The 26,577-nt window shown below is 36.7% G+C and overlaps 1 protein-coding gene across 4 annotated transcripts in view; it reads left to right on the forward strand.

The window, feature by feature from the left end:
- Positions 1-26,577, forward strand: part of NECTIN3 (nectin cell adhesion molecule 3) — a 110,179-nt gene that overhangs the window by 50,568 nt on the left and 33,034 nt on the right. For 3 of the 4 annotated variants that reach the window (XM_084801574.1, XM_084801572.1, XM_084801575.1), the window contains exon 6: positions 1,237-3,050. In XM_084801574.1, the coding sequence (XP_084657700.1) occupies positions 1,237-1,817 (581 nt within the window). In that variant the 3' untranslated portion in view covers positions 1,818-3,050. Of the gene's footprint in view, positions 1-1,236; positions 3,051-11,607; positions 11,747-14,741; positions 14,827-26,577 lie in introns of those variants that run through there. The other variant, XM_084801573.1, reaches the window with a different exon arrangement.

Genomic DNA, 26,577 nt, shown 5'->3' on the forward strand with positions numbered 1-26,577 from the left:
ATACTGTACTTGCTAAATTTTTACCACATTCTATACATATGGCATTCCATGATGAAACCTGTTTCAGTAAGTATATTTCTTTAGCTTGTGATGTTAGAATAACTTACCCCATGTAGATTTAGTATTTTTCTAACAATCATTTTTAAAAACTCTGTCAGAGCCACTCACGTAAAAATTAATTTTAGGAGCTTACCATTTGGGTCATTTATTTTTATCTATGAAAAACTCAACATTTTAAAACTCATCTTTAAACTCTAGAGCTTTTATATAACATGGCCTACAGATACTACTTAATGGAAAATTAACCAATCCTTAATTTTTTTACTGTTTATGTTTAGTTGCTTTTTAATATTAATGGCTACTCTGTAATATGTCAGTAAGTGGTCCATTTGCATCTAATACTTAAATATTATTAGAATGTTCTCTCTAAAATATTAGCTGTTCTCTTTTACAATCTATCCTAAAACAATGGCATGTGATTATGCAAATATAGTTGGAATTCCTTAATTTTACAAATGTTCAGTCTATTATCCGTTGACTATTAGAGGCAACTATTATATTTTTACTTTGTGTTTGTTAGTCTCATTTGATAATAGCTCTTTTGATTGACAGTTTTACATTTATGCTTTTTATTTTTTAAATTGCCAAATAATTGACTTTACTATTATATATCTTTTATTAAAAAGTTATAGTATATTTTATTTAAGAAAAATATTTTTGAGAGAATTATTAAACCACCACTTATATAGTATGCCCACTTAACAAGTTCTATGGTTTTTCATTCTTTTAAAGATAAGTTCTGATATTAAGTGAAGATAACATATTAAGAAAATATGTTATTTTATTTCCTTTTGCTACTGGCTAAGAAACTACACATTTGAAATATTTGATTTAGCTGAAATTTTATTTGCTAGTTCATAAGCTGGCCATGTATAGAGTAACAGTCTACATTGAAACGGTAACCCATCCTTAGAGCACAGTCGTACTCAACTGTGGACCGAGTGACCTGGGACTCACCACTGGTTTCCTTCTTCTCGTTATTGGTAACTGACTAAAGTGTCAGGATTAGTTTTTTTTGTAAGTAACATTACTTTCTAATCTTAAATTAAGAATGAAAAACTATTGTTCCTGTGACTATGTACTTGCTAACTGAGCTGCCTTTTCAGCCGCTGCTGAATAGCCTCATTGACGTTCTCTGCCTTTCTGTGTCTTGTCTGTCTTTACTGTTCCCATTAGATCCTCCCACTACCACCACCCTTCAGCCTACAGCTCAGTGGCATCCCTCAACTGCTGACATCGAGGACCTAGCAACAGAACCTAAAAAATTGCCCTTTCCATTGTCAACTTTGGCAACGATTAAGGATGACACAATTGGCACCATCATTGCTAGTGTAGTGGGTGGGGCCCTCTTCATAGTGCTTTTGAGTGTGTTGGCTGGAATATTCTGCTATAGGAGACGACGGACGTTTCGTGGAGACTACTTTGCCAAAAACTACATTCCACCCTCAGACATGCAAAAAGAATCGCAAATCGATGTTCTTCAACAAGATGAGCTTGATTCTTACCCAGACAGTGTAAAAAAAGAAAACAAAAATCCAGCGAACAATCTAATACGTAAAGACTACTTAGAAGAGCCTGAAAAAACTCAGTGGAATAATGTAGAAAATCTCAATAGGTTTGAGAGACCGATGGATTATTACGAAGATCTGAAAATGGGAATGAAGTTCGTCAGTGATGAACGCTACGATGAAAATGAAGATGATTTAGTTTCCCATGTAGATGGTTCCGTAATTTCCAGGAGGGAGTGGTATGTTTAATAGCCACTAATGTGACTTCACTATGTACAATGTTTCATTCACACTAGTTGATCATTTTCAGATTGTTCATACTTTTTCTTGAGGAAGAATAAGCTTTTTCAAGTTGATTTTGAGCTTTTTATATTCTGATCTGACAAATGAAAATGTAAAATCTGGGTTCAATGTATCTGAGCTGCTTTACAATTTTTTTTCACTGCTGTACTACTGTCTCAAGATTTAATTCTAATGCAGAGTACTTTATTGGTCTGAGGCACACAGGTAAGAGGAAATGTCAACGTTAAATGTATGACGTTTTTGGTACAAAAATTAAAAACAGAAAAAAATGAAACTACCTTGGCATTGTGTATTAAATGTTTACCTAAGACTATAATCTCAAGTATAATGTTTGTGTAACATATACCTCTCAAAGCTTATCACCACTAAATGTACTCCATCAATTTGACAGTAAAGCTAATTCGAAAAATGCTTATATATTTTTAGTATACTAAAACCATTCATCCTGATGGAGTATCTTTCATGGTCAAACATTATTTTCCAAGTTTCTATAAAGATAGAATCTTTACCTCTGCATTTTAATGAGCCTTGCCATAATTACTGTAGAGTGGCTTTTCAAAGATATTTTGTTGCACTAGAACTGTGGCCATAAACTCAGTGAATATGATGTGTGGAAGAACATAATTAGCTGGTCAATATTTTTTTTCCAAAATACATGCAAGAATAATAAAATGTATGCCTCCTAACACAATAATTATTCATTTTTCTCATTTCTGGAAGAAAGTTCTTAAGTTGTTTTGTGAACATGGTTTTGGTACATAAAGCATTAACCTTATTTTAATGCTTTATTTGCTAAATGTATTAATAGTGATGAAAATATGGTACACAGATAAGTACAGAGAGGGTATTTGAGTATATTTGTGTGCCAGATTTAGACACGAGCTGTTTCAGCCAGGAATCTATACAAAGAATTTTCTAGGTCTTCTTGTTTTAGTTATTTAATGTTGGTATTGTTCAAACGGGTATGTGTACAAAAACCATTAAAATAAACTTTGAAGCTTGAGGTTTCATTAGAGAGATCTGAATTACAGAATTAGTTATTGATAACACTTGCTGATGAGTATTGGCAATTCATCCCTTTTTTCTCCATTTTCTCCTAAATGTATGTATGATTCAAGCCTTTTTTGTTTGTTTTTTGTTTTTTTGTTTTCAAATTAAAACTGGAAACATATCATAAGATTTTTTGGGTTTATTTTGTTCATTTGTTTCACATGGTTCATTAACTGTATTCTTTCCAGAGTCATGTAACTTCTGAGAGATGTTATATAAATCTTCAACTGTTAATCTTCTTTGTATAGCAAATTAGTTGTGCAGTAGTAGAGTTCTTAAGATTGTGATGATGGAAACTGTTTTAAGGCCCAAAGAATGTTTTTCTAGCAATTGATTAGGAAAAAGGATTGTGTAGAAGAAGTGTCTTGCCAGGACAGTGAAGTTATTAAATGACTCAATAGATAAAGTATTTTTAATAAAAAGGCAGATTAGATACTCTTAACTTCACCAACCACCTACTCCCAATCCTCTTTCATTCATATATATGTGTGAATTTTATATATAAATATATAATAGAATTTCATTCTATATGTTTCATATAGAAGAGAGAATTGTGGCATATTCCTAAAATATTGCAAGTAGTGAAGGCTTTATTCTGAATGATTAGACACTATTTTTCTTTAGCAGTGTTATGAAAATTGCTCTACTCTAACATGTATTATAAGGCAATAATATCAGATTAAGAAATACAGTTAGTTCACCAATATCTCATTGAAAATATGTTTTAGTATATTTAATCACTTAATACACAGATAGACGCAGTAGTTCAAGTCTTTGGAAGTACACCTGCTTACTAACATTACAGTACACTGTGACAAAACGGACTTTATTTTCACATAAGTATCAGTAATGGTATAAGCCACAAGAAAGATAGGTCTAAAATTTCTTTCTGTGAAAGATAAGGATTTATTGCTCTTTTGATCAAAGATTTTTATCTTTAGAAGTAGGGTTTTGATATGTTGTATGAGTCCAAGCAGAATGATCACATTTAGGAGTCTATGTGAATCCCAACGTGGTTCTATCTTGACAGCCGTTTCTAAAGTCCAGATACCTGCTGCTCCTGAGCTCCCTCCATGGTGTGTCAGTTGTGTGGCTGGTTTTAGGCATCTTGTTTGGTTTTGTGGGCAAAAGGCAATTTAATGTCCATAATCTGGATCATTTGGCATGCTGGAGGCTTGGCAGGTTCTAGAATCTTACACTGGTGCTTAAGGCTTTGGGAAGCATTGCACTGCTGTTCATTAAAGCTTTATGTATGTACACTGTACACAGGGGGTTTTCTGTGAACATGAGTATTCATGTGAATACAGTGATGTGCACAGCTGATTGTCAGGTATATATAAATCATATTTCCTTAGATCATTGAAAGATCATTTTTACTCGGTAGAGATCATGTTTACTTTTGTTACTTTGATATGTTTTGAATTGTTTTTACATTTTTATATGCACTTCATGGTTTCTTTTCTACTGGTTAAAATATTTCAATAATGATACAAATCACTTTTTCTGTAAATTTTACTAAAATACACTAAACTTCTATAAGCTAGAAGTTAACTATGAAATAGAATTTGACTATATTTGAACATTTAATATTTAACCATGTGCCTGGTAAGTGCTGTGTGTGTCTGTGCCCATCCCCTGCCACACACATGTGTACACACACACACACACACACACACACACACACACACACACACACAGCTATATATAAAGAAATCATTAAGGTTTTTTTAGTAGTAGTTGTTGCTTCTGATAGTCATTCATGTGTGAAAAGTTTTAGAAAGAAACTATAGCTACATTTTTACATTAAGGGATTATAGGAATTAGAATTAGTGCAAAATGTGACAAAAATGTAGCCATGTAATATGCAAAAATATTTGACATAATTTTGATAAAGATTGTTAAAATGTATCATTATAATAGGTTATTTATATATGGAAGTAATCAACATAAAACATGAGAAAGGAAAAAATGGCACACATAGAGAGTTTTTAACCTTACAGGGTCTAGAGTATAAACACACTTCCCTACTTGTTCATTGGAAATGACCTGTCAAGGGAGAGCTGGGGGTATATTTCTCAGATTGATTTGACATTCTGGGGTTGCATTCAGTTTTTCAGTTTCAGTCTTTAACGAGTAATACTTTTTTTTTTAAAGCAAGTAACTTATTAGGTGTTGGTCCTCATTGCCATGCAATAAATCATGAAATAAAGTTTCAAACAAACCTTTTCAGTGGCATATTTATAAAGTGAGTCTAAATTCTGTATTATTTTCTTTGTCCTTATATTTGCTCATTTACCTATGTTTGTATGTTTATACATGCATAACCCACTTTCATTTCAATTAACAATTAAAATGCCATTAATAATTATAGGAATTAGGATTTACTTCATGTTCCTTCCCAACAACTAATATCAGGTTAAAGATAGAGTTAAGTAAACTTTGACAGTGCCTATAAGTAGACGTTAGCCACATTGACATGTTAGCTATTATACAATTGGTTTTTAGCATATATTCAGCAGATACTTTGTGTATTCATCATCAGTGATACTCAGAAATATTTTCAAAATTGCATCTGCACCAAACATGTGCAACCTATTTGTCTTACCTTTTCTTAAGCACCATACACAACCATTACACAGAATGTACAATTCATTCGGCATTTTAAATGATCTGAAGATGAAAGTGCATAGGGTTTGTACAGACTGTGTTCATCTACTACATTGCCAGAAGTTTGAACATCATTGCATCTCGGCATTTTGGGGTCCTGGAACCATTGTGTATAGCTATCAGTTGGTTTTATTTTGAAATCAGCTCATTTTAAAAGATGCTTAGCTTGCCATTTAGTCGTGTTTACTTACTGCTTATGAACCGTTTTGAATACAAATAATACCATAATCCTCTTTGTTATTTTTAATAATGCTATATATTTTTCTAAATTATTTTTGAACAAGCAGCCATTTCTTCAAGTGGCATACACTTTGGATGGTTTTGTTCATCTGGTGATATACCAAAACAAATTCATTCACGACAACATTTTTCAGAATCTTTGTGTCAGCAGTATCCCAACTTTAAAATAATAAACATGTCTCTGTTTACATATGCCTGTTTTCTTCCCTTATGGTACATTTGAATATTAAAACAAGAAAATGAGTAGTGAAATTAAGCATAAGATACTGTATATATTTTATCGGCGCTTACAGTAGTTACTCTGTGTTTCACTTCAGATGAGTAAAGTTTATTTGGTTGTGGGAAGAAAGTAGCAGTTCATTGTTCTAGCTGCAGACTATGGTGACAGCAGTGACAACGTGAGCATCAGCAGCTGGGTAACTTGCCGCAGAAGTAATCCGTAATGCGTGAGAACAATCCAGAGCCTTACTTCCATCCATGCATAGCATTTCTGTATAGATACACTGATGCAGAAATGATACCGTTCCAGTTACCAGAAACGTCTCAGGGAAAACCTACTTGTAGATTTTTTTTATAATCCACCTGCTTTGGTTTTTACCAGTTCACTTACACTGGTATTGCAGTGTAAGCCCATCAGCATTGCTGTCGTTACCTCATTGGCAGTAAGTCGTTATGCATTCTAAAACAAAGATGGGTCTAAAAAATCAGCCACTGTATCTTTGTAAAACGTTTTCTTGGTATCTTTATTATACCAAAAATGAATATTTCTCTAATTGCAAGCAGTAAGTATTCACATTTCTGTCACTCTTAGCAGTTTTAATCAGGATCCAAGTATGATCTGCATAATGCATTTTAGAAATACCTTCTTGTGTGGTGGGCCACATTTTTTCCATCCATGTTGTTTTTGTTTTCTAAAATGGCTTCATTTTTTTTCTATAGCTTCCCTGTGTGGATTGTCCCATTGCACCCCAAACATATCCTCTGCATTTTTATAAGTTGGTGGTAGGGTCTAGAGCCTTGCTTTCATTCCAGTTTCATTGTGTATGCAAGGCTACTTCATTGGAGATGATGCATTCTTCCACCAGGAGGCTCATAATGCTCGCTTTTCTGCTCTGACATTAGCAACTATTTGGTCCTCGATGCTGAGACACAGTAACAGAAGGCTTACTCCTGTCTAGATGGATTAACTGTACTTTCCCTTTGTGGCGTGCCTGGTACCTGAATAATTCTGACCATGTTTCCCCTCTATGGAAAACCTTTTACCCCCTTTCCATACTGAGAGGCTAGTCCATAAGTAAGTGTATCTCAAATGATAAATTTATGGTACTTCAACAGAATTTTAAAATGCTACCCATGGTCTTTTTTTTTTTTTTTTAACCATCTTGTATGTATACCAGGTTTACATCTTTTTATTTTTGTTTACCTTTTGTAGATCAGTGAAAAATCTTGATTGTAACATGAGCTAAAAATTAATATGTATTCCAAGTATATTTGTGCTTCTAGAGCAACTCAGCTGTATGTATTTTAAAATAGTCTGAAATGGACATTTTAACTCTGGTAAATAATTCTTTTAACATGTCAGTGTAATTGTCACTATTTGGGATACACAATGTGCTTCATTTTAAAAGTTAACCTCTTTTCTCACAAAATGATATTTAAAAATGATTAAATGTGCTTCCTTTTTAAAATCTTGGTTTTTAGACTTCTTTGATTCAATTTTAAAAGACCTTATTCATTCTATGCTTCCTGTCTTCTGACACTCGGCTTAATGTGGTGCTCTGAAAGGCAACTGAGTTCCCAGGGAAGGAGTGTGTTGCTGAGAACTTGAATGATTTCTTAACCACTACCAGCTTGGGAGCCATTTATTGGGTCTCTTGATACACCTGAATTAGTTTTGGTTCACTCACCACAGCTCACTAGGATGCCATGGTTTTACTTCAGTACTACAGCGAATTGGTGGAAGGTTGTGTGTTGAATAAGATGCTGGTCCTGCCTTCATCTGAATTATGTGATACCTTTGTTATGCTGCTGCTTTTGCAGGGCTAGCATGTACGAGGTTCAGTGAGCTCCCAGGGTGGTCACAGATGGGGTCTGCGAGTCTCATTTGCTTAGGTGCTTGCCTGGCGCATGGGATACCCATGGAATTGCACCTGTACAGTTTTTAGTGTTAAAGATGAATACTGGGTCAGGTGGCTGAACTCCCTTGTGTCATACATGTTGATTATGCTTGGAAGGGACACACAAATGGAGGGCTTGAAGAAGTACCTCAGTTCACATTTGTTCTGGACATGTTCCACTCCTTTCTGCTCACCTGGGGCCCCATGTGGCAGGTGTGCAAGAGACACTTGGATCATGTCAGTCTGGTAGTGCCAATTCATGCATTGTATGTTAGTTACAATTGGCTTTTGTTTTTAACCATGTTGCTTTTTTTTTGCTTTTCCTTGGAGGGGGATGGGTTGTGATTTGCAAATAATGGAATGTATTTTCTCATTCTAGGCAAGCACTACCACTGACTTATGTCCCCAGCCACATTAAATGTCATTATTTAAATCTAAGTGTTATCTCTGTGTGTGATTGGACTGTGCATATTTTGCTAATTCTATAACCTCATCTGGGAGCTGCTTCTCCTTGTAAGGACCAGTATTATATCCTGTTCACCTGTGTAGCCCTAGTGGCGCTATGGTGCTCAGCACAAGATGCCTGGTAATTGAACAGCTAAAAGACCTGAGATAAACATGGTACTTAGGAAAAAGACAAAACAAATGGTGAGCTTATAGATTTTTGCATGGGTTAAACTTGGATGACATGTTGAGAACAGGAAGGAGCCACTGAAAATGAAGACTGGAAGGTTGGCAGTGTAGCTCAGAAGTAGATCATGTACAAGGTCTGGATCCTCAGCCCTGAACACTGAAGGGTTATTTATAGGAAAAACTGGTAATACCAGTTTGGTGTAGTATGACAGTAAGTAAAAGATGGATAATAAAAACAAAACAATTGTATTTAACAGCTATAATAGTTACTATGTGGTCTGGGAATCTCATTTGCTTAGGTGCTCACCTCGCACATGGGATACCCTTGTGAACCTTAAAGAGTTCAATATATATTGGTTGGCTTTTAAGCATTTGTCTTAGATGTACACTTGGTCGCTTTAATTACAGGTGGTATATTTTTGAGGTATAGGAGATTGCTATTTTTCTTTTTGGATAAAGGAGTAATTTCCCAGTGAATGTGAGGGAATATAATTGCTATGATAGCAGCAATCTTGCTTTAGAGACTTACACCTTTTCCTGGTAAAATGGTAACACTTACTTTCTGCCAAGTGCATCATTTGAGTTTTGTCGGCCATCTTCCAGGGCGGTAAGATTTTTCTTCAAGGCACTGGCTTGAGTTTAAAGAAGGCAAGTTTCACTTTTATACTGACCTTTTCACTTATGCAGTGTAAGCAGCCTGTATAGTGGTGTATGTTTATCTGAAGTGATATTTTTGAACCAAGTTCTCAAATTTCCATGAAAATACTTTGATTTGAATACAAAACCTTTTTACAACTTTTGTATTTCATAATGACAGGCAACAACTTATATACGTAAGACATTGGACTGTCCTTAAGTATGCTCTGTCCTTTTCCTTAGTAAAAGAGTCAGGAAAGGAAATGTGAAACATAAAAGTATTTATCACCAGCTTTACCCATGTGAACTATTTTGTGATGATCTGCAGATTGACAATCTTAGTTTGTTTTCCTACTCAAGAGTAACTTGAAGAACAGTTTTGGAAGTACTACTCTTACTCTCTCCTGTGAACATCAGTATAAAACAAGGCCCCCTAGGGATAGGGCCAGTTTATGCTTATGTATTAAAGACATATTTAAAAGAGCTAGTGTGTAATGAATAGTAAATTTGACACTTGGGACTTTGATTTTTGCCACTGCTTTTAGGTGGTCAACTTGAGCCTGTCATTAAGACAGAGTACACTCATCAACAGTGAAGGTTGGTGTAGTGGTTGAAAATAATAATTTATATTCTGAGGAAAACATTACATAGAATGATCACAAATCTCTCATGCATTTACAAGCACTAAGAAGTCTTGACTGCACTGACAAGTACTTGGACCTTATGCTGTCACATTGAGAGTCAGGATTAGACTGATGAACGGAAGTTGATAGTCTCAGTTGTGTTAAAAGTCAAAGTTGTACTTTGAGCATAATTGCATGCACTTCCCACTCTGCCTAGTTGTAGTCATTGATGGTTTATTCAAAAAGTGACTTGCACTGACATATAAAAGTGTCTGTCTGAAACGTACACTATATTGTTAGTTTGCTAAAGAAAATTAGAGAACGTAACAGCCTTTCAAGACATGTAAGACACATGTGAATAGCATGCACCTGCCTCAGCCGCCCCAGTGCTGCAACTGAATAACGTTTCCAACATGCCAGTGTGTCAGGTCCATTTCCATTGCCATGCCTGGTGTGAAAATACAAACACAAGGATTCACGGCATGCGACTAGTGCATTTTAATGAAAGCAGTCCACCCTCACATCAGAGAAAAAGCATGGGCTAGAGACTTGTATCTCAGCCCAGCTTTTCCGTTTGTTCTCTACTGCTCATTAGCTGCATGACTGTGGCCAGGCTGCTTTAGAACCATGTCGTTATTTATGAAGTGGCGTTTTACTGTCTGCCTTTCTGGGTAGGAGACGTAATCAAGTTTATGGAGTGAGGGTGTAGCTCATTTGGTGGAGTATGTACTTACTGTACACAAAACTGGGTTGGCTGCCCTGCAGCACTTAAACTGGGCATGGTGGCAGATGCCTGTAATCCTCACTTAACACGGCCCGCCTTCAAGGTCGTGAGTTCATAGGTTTCCTTGGTTACACAGCAAGTACCAGCTCTACCTGAGATGCATGGTAGGTATCCTGTCTCAAAAAACAAAAACAAAAACCCCAAAACAAAAAACCAGAAAATGAGTATAAAGAAACTTAGGAGTCATTCCACAAAATTGAGCTGTTGGATTTCATATGGCTAGAATTAGCAATGTAAAGCATATGATGATATTACTTAATACATTTGAATTGCAGTGATTCTATTTCCAAATTTATCAATGGTAATACCTTCTTCATATTTGTATGAGATACTAACTGCTATATTAACTACTTATCAAAATATGTGCTTTATTCTGAGAAATATATTTCACAAGTTTTATACACGGGTGTATTATCAAAGTGTGTATATATATAGAGAGAGAACTGCAATTGTTGATGTGTCCACTATTTTGAAATACTCTACTTTAAAGCATTTTTAGCGTTTTTACAGTATCCACTATCACTTTTTATACTATATTTTATCTGTGGTAATTTTTTTGTTTAGTCCTTGAATATTGTTACATTATTTTAATAGTGTTCCTTTTCATTTTAATAGAATGGAGACGGTAAGTATATTAATGATAAACCAATTATATTTATCATCGTTTAGAATGAGAATTTAAAATAATCTTTATTTTTTATTTATCTTTTTCTTTAGACATTTTTTTATTGAAGAGAGTAGATTCACTCCCTAATGCTTGATTGGAGATATTCTTTACGTAGACTGAGTAAAGCAAAGCTGGGATACTTTAGGAAAATGAAGGGTATTAGCATAATGCTCCTAAAATTGATGAATTAGTTCGCTAAACTGATTATTGGATAGCATATTTCAACCAAATAACCATTGAGCACTCTGAAAATTAAAGCATGCAACTTCAAGAACTCTATAAAGTTGTTTGAAAAGCCAAATTTTTCATTCCTTAACAGACATCCCACTTAAGCAGACCTCATCCATAGCAGTGGCTGGAGCGGTGATTGGAGCTGTCCTGGCCCTGTTCATCATCGCTGTCTTCGTGACTGTGTTGCTGACACCACGGAAGAAGAGACCATCCTATCTTGACAAAGTGTAGGTAACAGTTTTGCGTGTGTTCAGCTGTGACCACCTATTTTCCATTATGTCAACCTTTCCATTACTTTGTGTTCAACACATGGAAATAAGGATAGTGTTTGGCCCTCGTGAGCTGGCTGTGATTTCATCAGAACACCTTGAACTACATCCTGGTAGGTGAGCATCTTCACAGGGCTGCTATAAGCAGACGTGTTAGGCAAATCCTCAACCACAGGCATTGGGCATCTTTCCAAATTCATCATAATTATAGCTTATGTTGTCCAACCTGAATAGAATTAAGGCCTTTAATAAATATGTTTCAGTATTAGCAACGTCTTAGACTTAATAACTACCAAGAGTTAATTTTAAAGACTTGTTTTAAAGCTTTTTCCTTAAGAAATTAAGCATCTTTTCCTTTAATGAATGAACAGCCTAATCACTGAGATTGAATTACAAGATGAATGTTGTGCCTTTTTGTAGAATGGAATAACTAATAAACATTTTAATCTTGTCAGCTCTGTTTAGCTGGGTGATACTTTTTATACTTCACATGTTTGTATTTGGAACAGAGTAAGATGGTTTTGTTTTGTGAACTCAGTAGTGGGGTTTCCTGTGTATGTTGTTGCATGAGGGCATGAGACTGATATTCAAATGATCCATTCCTTTGTTTTTCTATAAAGTGCTATGGAGTGCCTGGTGGTGGTACTGTACATATTTAATCCCATGCACTTAGGAAGCCGAGGCAGGAGATTCTCTTGAGTCTGAGGCCAGCCTGGTCTACAGAGTGAGTTCCAGAACAGTCAAGGTTACACAGAGATACCCTGTTCCAAAAAAAGCGCACAAACACTTCTTTAATCTGACAAAGTCACTATACTGGCGTTTCTGGATTGTAGCCCCTTTCATAATGTAGTTGGTGCTGTTACCATGAGCAAGTCACTGGTCCCATAAGCCTGTTTCCTTACCTAAATGGTGCTGTAAAATTTTGCAATTTTCATTAGGGAAAAGATGGTAAAGTGCTACTTTAATTTGATAACTGTAAGACTGGAGCTCTTTTATAGTTAACTGTTTTTATGAACTTTTGAATTCTTTTAACTAGAAAATATTACTTTATGCCCATATTGAGAAATGAGTAGGTAATGGTAAATTTATTATTTTACCATTTAAAGATTGATTTATTTTTAAATAAAGATAGTTTTTAATTTTATTTTCTAATAAAAAATATTGGAAATATATCTTTAGTCTTCAAAAAACATTGAAAATTTGTGTGTGTTGTATGTGAAACTTTTCTAAAACATAGACTAAAGACTCAAATGTGTTTTAAAATATCTGAGTGACTTTTTCTTTATTTTTTCTGAGTGACATTTAAAATATATGTGAATATCAGAATTTTACAAATGAGGTCATCAAACATATTCTTTAAAGAAATACTGGGTCCTTTGTCTATTTCAGATGGCTTGATTTATAATGGATTTTTGTTGGAAAAAAACCTTAATTTATGGAATAAATGTTCTAAAAATGAGTAAAACCCTTTTAAAAGATTAGAATTTTGTTTTGTGTGCATGTGTGTCTCTGCGCCATGTGCATTCCTGGTGCCCATGGAAATCAGGCAAGGCATCAGAAGCCCCTGGGACTTGATTGTGAGCACCTTGTGGGTGCTGGATGGGAACTGAATCCAGATCCCCTGTGTGAACATGCACTTCTAACGTCTGATCTGTCTCTCCAGCCCCAAGGAAATCGGTTCCAAACTGTAATATGAACTAGGGCCATTTTGAGAAACATAGTAATACACATATCATAGGCTGGAGAGATGGCTTAGTGAGTGAGGAGTGCTTGCTGCTCTTGCAGAGGAGCTGAGTGTTCCAAGCCCCCACATCTGGAAGTTCACAGCCTGTAACTCTGGCAACATGGGATCTAACTGTAAAAGAAACTTTTATTCTTCTGATATAATTGTTGTCTCAGAGGCTTACTGCCTCCATCTGCTTACCCGGGCCTACTCCTGGAAGCTTCTAGCCTCCATACAATCTAACAACTGAATACGCTCACTCTTTCTAGTTTTCTGAACTCCAGCTGCCTGGTTCAGCTTAGCTGTTCTGGCGCAAACTTTCCAAGCTGACTGATTCAAACTGACTTCTCTCAGTTTCTCACTAAATTGTTCTGCTTAGCTTCAAACTAACTCTAGCAGTCTGTTCTAATCTTATGGCTCCTTCTCATTCTCTGGCTTGTTCTGTCTTCACCTGTGTCTGGCTTGTTCTCTCTTCAACCTCTCTCTGTAAAACTCTCAATAAAAACTGTCCCTGAATTCCATGAACTCAACCGCCCACTGCCTCTAAACTCACTCTCAACCGAACTGACTGAACAGCACTAACTAGAACTCAGAATCTGTGTGCCTCTGTCTCCTTAATGTTAGGGTTAAATGCCTGGAACTAAGCTTTTCTTTACCTGAAACGTGCTCTCTATACGAGGCTGGCCTTGAACTCAGAGATCTGCTTGCCCCTGTCTCCTGTGTTTCAGCTGGATCACCCAGACCTAGAAGGTCTTTGGATGTGAACTCTTGCCAGAACAGCCATGTGCTAAATTAAATTCCTTTACATCTGACCTTTCTTCTGGCCTATGGGCATTTGCTTACGTGTGACAGACATATGCTCATATATGTAAATAAAAAATCTTTAAATAATAATACAGTCTTTAAAATGTTTGTCTGCATAATCAAAGGTGAAAATATACGAAACTCAAGAGGATGGATCATGTAAAAGATTACTTGTTTAATAATACTTTTCAGTGCTTCTCTTTGAGTTACTTCTTTAATGTGAAAAAGTTAGTTTGGTGTTAAGTATTAGTAGTACTGCTGACTTTTATTTCCTGACAGATTAACAGAATATAAGTTAAACATGTACAGTATAATAATTATGTATTATTATTAGTGTGAAGATGTTCTCCAGAGTTGTGAGAACCTTGTTTTCTTTGTTTTTTCTCCTCAAATCACTCCCACATTTGTTCACTATTTTGAATACAGAATTGACCTTCCACCTACACATAAGCCGCCACCTGTGTATGAAGAACGAGCCCCTTCTCTGCCTCAGAAAGACCTTCTGTGCCAGGTATGTGTTCAGGAGGACACTTAAAGTCACCTGAACTAGCTTCTGAATATCTGCCCCACTGTTGTGTTGCATGTCTACAGTCCCAGCACCCAAGAGGCCACACAGTGAGTTTGAGACTAGGCAGGGATACTGGAGACCCCATTGCAACTATTGTAATGAATAAAAAATTTTTAATCCTATGCCATTATTGGTATTAATTTTTCAAAATGTCGTTACCTATTTTGTAATGACATATAACATATTATATTATATGACATATATCATTCCTCTGAAATAATGGGAGTACTCAGACTTAGTGAAGTTAGTAAGAAAAGTGTGGATAAGGGAAGTCAGTACTGTACTGGCCTTTCTCTAAAGACTGAGGTTAGACACTGATTGTGAGTGCAGTTGCATTGGCCTACACATTTATTGTAAGAATAGGCATTTTAAAAAATATGGATGAAAAGTAGAAACCATAAGTACCTTTGGTGGAATGTTGTGGACACTTGCTTTTCTTGGAGAATAGCATTTTACTCTTGCTGTTTTTTTTTTTTTTTCAGTGTGAAAGAGATCTAAATTTTTGCATTTCTTTATTGAGCAGCAGGTGATATGTGTGTCAGTTTAAAATCCTGAGAGTGAATACTGGACCCTCAGGTTACTTACACTTGTGGTGACTTAGCATCTATGTTGGAGTCAGTGTGTAGTCACTCATGCGCAAATGCAGCACTTGTCCCATTGTGTCTACACCTGGGCTCATGTTTTGGGTTTTTGGCTGAGAAAGATTAGACAAATAAATGAGTTCTTTTATTTTCAGTTATAGTTTTATTTTGTTCCTTAGTTTGTTTTGCTGCCATTTTCTCTGTTACGCACACAGTGTATTTTGTTCTCACTCAGTATCTGGGATTTGTCTCTGGAATAGTCTGTTGTCCTTAGGAGACATGCCTTCTGCCTTCGATCCTCACCGTGCATAATCTGAATACATACTGCACTTAGCCTGGTCTGTGAAGATATTCTCAGCTTCTGTTCCTTGGCTCACCATACAGTCAGGGGCAGCAGGGGTGTGAAGCGCCCTTCCATGTGCTGTCGCTGGCGGGGCCTCTACCTCTCCCCTCCTAAGCTGGGCACCTTGACACTGACGTGCCATCTTTTCAGAGATGTCTTTCATACAAAGTACAGTCCGTGGCAAATAAATAAAAGTAGGAAACAGCGTGAAATGCCTGAGAAGCCCTTGACCAGACCTGCCAAATGCTAGGCTAGAGAACATTCCTGCCTTAATCAGTGGGTATCTAGACTTTGTTCTGAGAATTGTGTTGAGGATATTAATACTATTTTTAGAAGACGCTTAATGGAATATAATTGTAGTCTTGCCAGGAAAATCAGCTTGTATGTAATTTATTCATTGTATTTTCAAGATGCCTGTTTATAGAATTATAAAAAGTTATTTAGTTCAGGTCATATGCGTTGCATTTTAGTTAAGGAATTACAACTAGTACATATATACTATAAGACACGGTATAAAAACTTGAGTTGACCATGAAGCAGAGGGCTGTCAGGATGGCTCAGTTCAGGAGGTTGGAGATAATTTACTCAGATAATAATAATTAGAGTAATTTGATTGTAGTAAGTCTGGTAACAAGCGTAATCCTGGGTAGAAGTGAAGAATGATGCTGAAAATAGTCAAGACGTTTTGTTGATGGAAACTTGCTGAGAAAAGACCTTGTGAGTAGATGAACAATATTGGTCCTTAAGAAGTAATCAACCAGGTAGCGTTGTGATTTCCTTTTCCTCACTCACATCAAGGAGTCAACTGCATTAGTCAGCAATGCTTTCTTCTAAATAGAAGACTAAATCTATAGAATATTGCCTAAGAGAATCAGAATTTGAGTTGGACATGAACCAGACATATTCTTCATTCTTTTAAAATAGAATTAAAGCTTTATTAAGATAATTGTTTATGACTCCTATTATAATACCATATACTAATTGTATGGATATTTGAGTTTATCATATATCAAAATGGAAAACATCTAACTATTCTCGTTTACTAAGGAATCTGTAAGTTTATGATGGCCTTGCTCACATTCAAAAGATAGCTTACGACTTTTAAATTCATTAATTTCTACTTGAAATTATTACTTAGCTGTGGGCCTGGTGACAAAGGGCTCATGTTCCCAGAAGGCCAGCCTGGCTTTAAGAAAGAACCTGAGTCAACATTAAGAACCACCCTCCCCTCCAAGGCAAGAAGGGGTAGTTTATTCTTGAGCCGAATGTGAATGCCCACAGCCCAGGAACAGGGGAACCTCAGACAATGTGCCTCACTGTAGAAACGAGGTGTAGAACAAAAGAAAGTCTTAAAGCAGAGTGCGACATCCCAAATGTAGGTACTCCACTTTTGAGTGGGTGGAAGCTGTTATGTGAGTGCGTTATAAGAACTCTGACCAGATGGACACAAAAAAGCCAAGTCTAGCGCAGAAGTGGCAGGGAATGGTTGTCAGGGGGACTAAGGGTAGCCTATGATACTTTTTTGCTTTATTTAGATAGCATCATTCCAACAGTCAAGTTCTGACCCATCAGTCAGCGTTGTGGAATCTTCATGATGAGTGTGACTCCTTTTCTGAGAGTTTCACTTTGGGCTAAACTTTTCATTGGTGGTTTTCCTTGAAAAACTCTAGAAAGAAGCGATTCCTATCCTTGTTTTTCCTTTCCACAGTGGTGAGCAGTTGCCTTGGGGGTCATACCCACATCCATCCCCGAGAGCTTTCCTTCCTGATCTAAGTCATTCAGGAAAATGGAGCCTGGCATTGTGAAGAGACACTTTTCTTGAGTGGGAAGTTCTTTGAACAGAAAAGATATCTGAAGAGGCAGTACACGTACTCAGGAAATCGGAAGCGCTGTCTTGTCTGATGGCAAAGAGCACTTACATCCTCCAGAGCATCCTCCTCCCAGATGAACATCTGAAGAAAGTGATCTTCATTTATAAAACCTGCACAGTTACAACACTAGGCTCTAGCTCACCATTTTATGATGCTTTATTTCCTTGTATACTTCATATACAAGTATACTCTTCATACAGAATAGAAAATACAATCTTACAGGAACTTGAAAAGATCAGCTGTGCAAATCTTTTTTTTTTTTTCCCACTTCACCACCTTCAAAGATCCCGGGTTCTTTCCCCCAGGCAGCACTGCTATTGGACCTAAACTTCCCAGCACACTTTTCTTCATGACTTTACTTCATATATGTTCATGTTATTTCCAAACATAGGTGGGGCTGTAAGATGCACCCTGTTGGAAATTTGTTTCCCTATTTACTGTGTCCTCCATGCTACAGGAGTTTTCAGAGTGGCCAATGTAGTCATCTTTATCAGATCCTCTGGATTATTAGATGGATATTCATAAAACAGCTTCAATTACCTTGAAGCAGAATCTTGCTTTTTTTTTTTTTTTTTTTTTGACAGTTGCCATGTCCCTGCCCGACTAGGTGTGTTTTGATGGCTTAAGTCTTAAGTTCTGTTTGGGAGTCACCCAGAGTGAGACAGAGATACACAAGCCATTCCATTACATTGATACATAAAATTCACCCAATGAGGTTCTCTCTTTTATTGTGTGATTGTAGTGAAAATATTTTTTTGCATTTTGTTGTACATATATATTTGTGAAATTTATGCCAAGAAGTCAAATTACTGTTTTGTTTTTTTAACATTCCAGAAGGTATCATATTATCAGCTAGAGTGTGGGTAAGTCTTACAAATAGCACGTGACTTCCCTCTTCCTCCTATAGTGGGAGGAACTTTCTGCAAGTTCTTGGGTGAAGTGAGCCCTAGTCTCAGAGTCGGTTACCATGAATTCTATACCATGGTATGGAATTTGGCTCACGTCCATACCATGAATGATATGCGTGTTTCTCCCCCCAATATTTTAGTTGCATTTTGAACTTGATTGTTTTTTATTTAGGATTCTGATTTGGTCCTTTGTCTTATATAATTTCCTATTTTATAACTATATGGTGTCATATAGGAAGTTAAAGTTTTTATGCAATCAAAGATTTTTTAAATTTTATAAAAATCTAGGAGGTTTATGTTAATAAAACTGGTGTTTTGTGTGATTTCAAGTAGAGACCCGTTTCACCAGTGAGATCACTGGTTGTTAAAATGTCTTGAGATATTAATTATAAAATTACTTTTTTCTTGTGTTCTTTTACTAAACCGGAAGTTGGTGATATGATTAACTATTCACTGTAGCAAATTCTCATCACTTTTTTCTTGCCAAAATATTCTTTTCTTTTTTTTTTTAACCTTATGAATGACTTTCCAGATTTCATAAAACCATGTCTTGAACTCAGGGATTATTTTAATACAAACTGACAACCATGGTAATACCAATTTTAGAAATTACATAGGCTCTCATTTTGATGGTTCTTTGTGTGCTGAAATAAAATGTCTTCTTTGGAGCACATGCATTGTTTTCTCTTTAGGTTTCTTGTACACAGCTAAAGTATTTTGATGGCTAGTTGTGTGGCCCACCTCTCCCTCCACGGCTTCTGCCAGATGGGTGTTATTAACATGTGGAAAGACCCACACTAAAACCACCTAGGTTTTATTCTTGTTAGTATACATGTAAAATTGTTATGTCAGATGGCATTACTAAATGTAAAGCCGTTAACAGTATCAAAAATAATTTGAGCAGTATTTCTATTGTAAGAATATGCAGAACAGTTTCATATTTGAGGAGGGTGTTGGGTGCATATGTATCATTGTTCTGTACTTTCAGGAAACAACATGAAGCTTACTGAGGAGTCTTCAGATTCAGTATAGCAAGGCCTTAAGGAACTAGCACCAATTAACAGTCTGGGTGTAGGACTGCGCAAGCCTTCCACTTACTAAAAAGATGATTGAAATAGGCCTCCGTTTCCCACAGTGTCTGGGCAAGGCTGATTTTCTTGCATGTTCTTCATCTAACAGCATATACAAACATATACTGTAGTGAATAGAATGATCCAGTTCGTTCTTGTTCTCGTCTCCCCTCTCTCTCCCTCTCCCCGCCCCCCCCCCCCACCTTGACATTGTTTTCCATTTCTTTGCTAATGTGTATAGATGTTTTCATGTGTTTAGAGGATGCACATGCAGAAGAAGACCACAATTAATGTGGGAATTCTTCCTCCACTGATGACTGTTCTATCTTTTTCTTTGAGGCAGGGTTTCTCAGTCACTAGCCAGCTCCAGAGTCCAGTCTCTCTTATGAGGCTTGAATTACAGGCTCACCTTCGCAGCTACTTACCGTGTGTGTGGCTGTTGGGTTTTATAGGCTGACTTTGTACCTTGTCACTTTGCTGAAATTGTTGATTGCTTCTAGAAGTTGTCTGGTGGAATCTCCAGTGTCATTTATCTATCATATCCGGTTAGGATGTAACTGCAGGTGATTTGACTTCTGTGCTGTTTGTGTCCCTTTGGTTTCTTTCTCTTCCCTTGCTGCTCTGGCTAGTGTGTCTCGTGCTATATTGAAAGTGAGTGGGGACAGGGGCAGCCTGGCTCATTCCTGTGTACAGTGTATAATGAGATTGCTTCAGTTTCTCACCATTTGAGATAATGGGTTTGTCATATGTAGCCTTTATTTTGTTGAGGTATATTCCCTGCAGTCTACCTTTGTCTAGGACATGTTAGATTTTGTCAAAGCCTTTTTTTCTGCATCTATTGAGATGATCACATAAATTTTGTCTTTAATCCTTTTATGTGGCTTATTACATTTATTATTGACTTATGTATATTGAACCAACCATCCTGCAATTTCAGGAATAAAGCTAACTTTTTCATAGTAGATGATCTTCTTGATATTTGCCTATATTTGGCTTGATAGTATTTTATTGAAAGGGTTTTGCGTCTGTGAACAGTATCAGGGTGTTGGTCTGTAGTTTTGATTCTTTTGTTGTTGTGTCCTTACCTGGTTTGAATATTAGAATAAGACAGGTTTCATAGAACAAGTTTAGGTTTATTCTCTCTCCCTCTTCCCCCCCCCCCATAGTTTAAGAAGCATTGGGTGTAGTTCTTTGGAAGTATAGTAGGACTCCGCTGTGAAGCCATGTGGGCTATGATATTCTTTAGTCGGAGGCTGTTTATCACCCTCTGTTGTTCTGAGTCTGTTTAGATTGTTGGTCTCAACTTGGTTTAACTTTAATAGTTTGGATGAATCAAGAAACTCATCTAAGTTTTGAAAAACTAAGGTTTTTCAAAAAACTGGAATAGTGCAGATGTTTAAAGTATTTGCTTAAGACACTTGAGATTACTTTGGTGTCTGTTGTGATATCGCTCTGTTCACTTTTTTTTAATTTGTTTTTTAATTTAATTTGTTCAGATTGCATTTCAATTGTTATACCCTCACTTGTATCCTCCCATTCTGCCCTCCCTCCTTCTTTCACCCTATTCCCCTCCCCTAGACCTCTGACAGAAGGGGACCTCCTCCCCCACCATATGATCACAGCCTATCAGGTCTCATCCAGATAGCCTGCTTACCCTTCCTCTGAGTGCTACCAGGCCTCCCCACCAAGAGGAAGTGGTCAAATAGGGGGCACCAGAGTTCATGTCAGAGGCAGTCCCCGCTCTGCACACAATGTGGAGAGTGTGCTATCCATTGGCTAGAGCTGAATAGGGATTCTAGGTTTACTGCATGCATTGTCCTTGGAAATCCTAAAATTTGCAGGCAAATGGATAGAACCAGAAATGATCATCCCAAGTGAGGTAACCTAGACCCAGAAAGATACACATGGCATATACTCACTTATAATTAATTGGACACTAGCACAACAGAAATTGCCCCTCAAAGTCTTCACTTAGCAAGAAATTGGGATAAATGCTGGGTTTTCCTATTGGTACTCCTGGTGAGAGAGGTATGGGAGAATGGGGAAATAGAAGGATCCAGAAGGTCCTAGAAACCTACAAGAAGACCATCAAGGCTGACAGATCTAGACCCAGAGAGGTCTTTTCTGTTCACGTTGTATTCTATTAATTGGGTCCTAGCATTTCTTTTGATAGTTGGTTATAGGATCTGTCAATTGTGCTCATTTTCTCACAGAACCAGCTCAAAGCTTCATTGATGTGGTGTTTGTTTGTTTGTTTGTATTTCATTAACTAACTTCTCCTTTGATTTTTACTATTTCTTGTCTTCTACTGGGTTGGGTTTGATTTCTTGTTTTTTCCAAACATTCGAACTATATCATAAAGTCATTTATCTGTGCTTTCTGTTTCTTTTTCAACAGATTTTTTTCCTTTCATCATATATTCTGAATACTGTTTCCCCTCCCTCTGTTCTTCCTAGTTCCTCTCCTCTTCCCCGCCCGTCTGGATCCACTTCCTTTCTAGGCACTTAGGGCTATAAATATGTCTTTGAAGGCTGCTTTTATTGTACCCCAGAATTTTGTTTTCATGTACTTCCATGAACATTTGGATTTCTTTCTTGATTTCTTCGTTGTCCCATATATCAATCAGTAATGAGTGTTTAATCTCCATGAGTTTATAAACTTACTCGATTTTGGTTGCTACTAATGTTAAGTTTTATTACACAGTGTTTGGATACTATACATGGGGTTATTTCAGTTTTCTGTATTTGTTTTGTTTTCTAGCATGCATTCTATTTTAAAGAAGGTTCCGTGTGCTACTGAGTAGAGTGTAGTTTGAAGAGAATATTCTGTAGGTATTGGTAAGGTCCATTTGATGTAAGTTGCCAATTAATTCTGAGGCTCTGAGTTTACCATTTTGTCCAACTGACCTATCTACTGGAGAATTAATGGTATTGAAACCACCTAATATTATGGGGTTTGTTTTAATCTGTATCTTTAGTTCCATTTGCATGCTTCTTAATTAAGGGAGTGTACCAGAGTTTGGGGCATGTGTGTTTGTTTTGTAACATTTTCTGTATTAATTAATCCCTTGACTAGATTTATAGACATTTATAGAACTAAGGGGTGGATGAGAAACTTGTTGTCTTGTCTAGTCATGTTGGGTTTTTATTTTACTATTTGTCCTGGACCTGTGGGCTTCCTTTCTTTGGTTTTATGCCTGGTTTGAGAATTTGTCTTGCTTTAGATTGGGCCAGTGCAGGAGCCGTGTGACCAGAATTCAGGTAAAGCTGGTGGGCAAGCTATTCAATAAGACCAGGCAAAGATGGCTTCCAAACTTTTGGTCTCAAGCTTGGCCTGTAGGTGCTGAGATGGCAGTGGGCAGAGGGAAGGGTGGGAAAGGAAAGGAGCAATGCACCAGTCAGGTGGCTCACAGAAAGGCCGGTTCAGAGCCATGGGAAAGGAGTCCTGCCTCTGGGTGTGGCAATGGCGACAGGTGGAATGAAGGATGGGAAAGGGAAGATATGATTGACCAGGGACAGGTAGCTCACAAAGAGACCTGGTGCTTAGGTTTACAGGTATGAATGTAGGCATTTTGGTGTGGAGACGTAGGGAGAGGATTAAGAGAGAAATTGGAAAGGGAAGAAGCCACTTAATCTACAAAGGTGCTCACAAACAAAAAGCATTCGTGGGTCAGGTCTAGGGCTAGGCTTGTGGGTATACAGATGGCAGAAGGCAAGGGGCCAAAGAGTATTCTAATTAGACAGAAATAACTTGCATTATTTATGGTTTAAACTAATGATTTGATATATGTATGCCTTGTGTAACAACTAAATCAAGGTAACTGAAATATACATTACCTTATATATTTTGATAAAAATTTTTGAATGAATAATTAAAAGTATTAAGCCCTTCCTCACATTCTCCTTACATCTTACTCTGTGATAGCTCTGTGTATCTGTGTGTGTATATGTGTATGTATATATATATATATATATATATATATATATATATATATATATATGCTTATATGCTTATTTTATATACAATATATAGTAAACATATATTGTAAATATATAATACATTTCAGTATACTAATGTTTATATAGTTCAAGTACATATGCTGGCTATCAATATATTATATATGAAAAGAAAATACTGAAAAAGAGAATGAAGCATTCCGAAGTCTTAGCTGTGGCTATATTTATGTTTGATGGAAAAAAAAATCTTATTTTTTTCTGTAGAGTCGAGTTCTGTAGTAGCTTCTCCCTGCTCTGTTAGTGGTCTCAGAACGGGATGGCTCACATCTGCTGAGAAAACCAGCACCATGGAGCTGTAGACTTAGGTCGGCCGTGCTGACTACTCAGTGCTTGCGCAGGACTCACTATGTGGAAGACTTGGGGCTTTTCTTCAGTAATTCACTGTAGTTTATTACATTCCTCACCACATGCTCCTGAGTGTTGACATTGGGGGTTTGGTGGTGGTGTTTTTGTTTTTCAAGACAAGGTTCCTCAATGTAGCCTTGACTGTCCTGGACTTGATTTGTACACCATGCTGGCCTCAGACTCACAAAGATCACCTGCCTCTGCCTCCCATAATGCTGAGATTAGAAGTGTGCACCTCCACACCTGGCTGTGTTAGGGTGCTTTACATGAACACTGTCCACTTACTTTTGAGTAATTAATTCAAAACAGTATAAATGAGTATTTTCTAAAGTTTAATGCCTATTTCCTTTCTCTACCGCCAGATAATCACGTGTGTTAAGTGATTTGCCTCCTTGCTATTTATTTAAGCACAGGCAAGAAAATGCATATTCATTTAAACATGTTTTTATATATTGTACCATTAGGATGCAGACATTTCACATTTGTTTTTATGGGTACATAGTATTTTAATGTGTGTGTTTATATTATATACTTTAATTTCAGATTTTGTAATCAATGCTACAATGGGTAGCTTTGCACTATGATATATCTTCAGATATAATCATTAGGATAAGTTTATAGATGACACATTGTTACATCAAAGAATACGTATTTTTAGAAACTTGGTTGATATTAGCAAAGTGTCCTCTTTAATTTACATATACTATTTTATACACTACTAGTAGTGTATTAAAATGCCAGCTTATACCCAAACACACTAATAGAGCATGTTTTCTGCTTGACAAATCCTAATTTACTAGAAGTGACATATCTATATTTTGTACATTGTAACTATATGTTGATACAGTATAATAAAATAAAAAATAATTGCAGCTTCAGTATTTTAGTTATTGTATCTTTTCAAGTGTTTTAAGTGCTGCTTTTCCTACAGACTGTCACTTTTACATCTTTTTATTTATTTGGATAAGATTATTGTGAGCATTTATGAATTTTGTTGCAGCTGTGACTAGCTTTTATTTCAACCTTGGCATGAACACTATATACATTACTGAGTCATATCAAAATTTGTAGTAAGGAGACTTGAGCACATGCTGCTCTTACCAAGGGCCTCGGTCTCATTCCCGGAAGCCACAGGGATGCTCACACCCATCTGTAACAACAGGTCCAGGGAATCTGATGCTGTCTTCTGGCTCTGCAGGCACCAGGAATCACATAGTGTATATATATTCACACATGCAGACCACAAACGCTCATAAAATAAAACACATAAATATGAATCTCCAAATAGTCTTTGTCGGGGAAGAGCTCTGTGGTTGGTTATTTAATACCAAGTGCCCAGCTCTGAAATCATACACACATAAATAACATTCTACAGACTGTGGAAATTTTATTTATATATTTAGAAATGTATATGCACCCACACCTATAATAATTAAAAGGGGCATGAATTAGAGACACATTACATGGGGAAAGATGGGAGGGAGGAAAGGGAAGTTCAGAAATGATGTAATTATGCTTTAGCTCAACTTTTTAGTTAACAAGAGCACAGATGTCCTGTTACAATTGATTTATGTTATAAGAAGATAAGAAATGCAAAATGGGTAGAGATGCAGCTTAGATGTTCTGCTCTACAGGAGTTTGAAAGTTCAAGTGCAAGAGTTAGAGGTGTCTGTCTACCATGTGTCTTAGCTTAAGTTACTAACCATTCTGATTTTTATTTACCTTTCTTGAGTCCGTCCTTATCCTACTTTTTATAGTTTCTTTCATAGATTTCCATTATTATCTTCTTAATGTTGATCTTCCAGCACAATGCTTTCATTCTATATTTTTCAGATAGGCTGCAACTGTTGCTAATCACTCTTTGATAATCATTGATAGTCTTTTATTTTTCCTCTGAAACTTGAAGATGTTAATGTTGCCATATACCACCAACAGTTTGAAACTTTGGAATTGGAGGAAAAGAGGCAAGATGATAAAACTCCCCCCCCCAAATTATAGAAACGTATGTTACTGATTAGAGCATGCATAAAAATAATTACTGAGTATTCCAGGCATGCATTTACTGTCATAAGTTCCCAAACATTTCCCTATTTCATTCCGTTGCTATGACAAAATACCATGGCGACAAATAGCTGACAGTTCCCCATTAGGCCCATCAAAATGGGAAAGTCCACAGTGGCATGAACTTGAAACTGTTGCTCCCAGTGCATCCAGTCAGGAGCCGAGAGAAGGTGAGCATGTGAATGGTCACTTCCTTGCTTGCTGTGTTCAGCTTAGTTTCTGTACTCATCAACAGTGTAGGAGCCCTGTCTAAGGAATGGTGTTGCCCAAGATGGGCTGAGCCTTGCCACATGAGTTAGTTACGCCAGTTCCCCGACACACGTGCCCACACATCAATCCAGCATGGACAGCCTTCACCGGAACTCTAACCAGGGGACGCTAGGCTGCATCACATCAAGAGTTAAGCTGACCACTAACCCCCATAAATATGTATATTTTCCCTTACTAGAAGCAATTAAAATATTTGTGAAATAACCACAGGGTTTTATTGAAGTAAAGG

The sequence above is a fragment of the Acomys minous genome (assembly GCF_964271855.1).
Source record: "Acomys minous genome assembly, chromosome: 11".
NCBI classification, from domain to species: Eukaryota; Metazoa; Chordata; class Mammalia; order Rodentia; family Muridae; genus Acomys; species Acomys minous.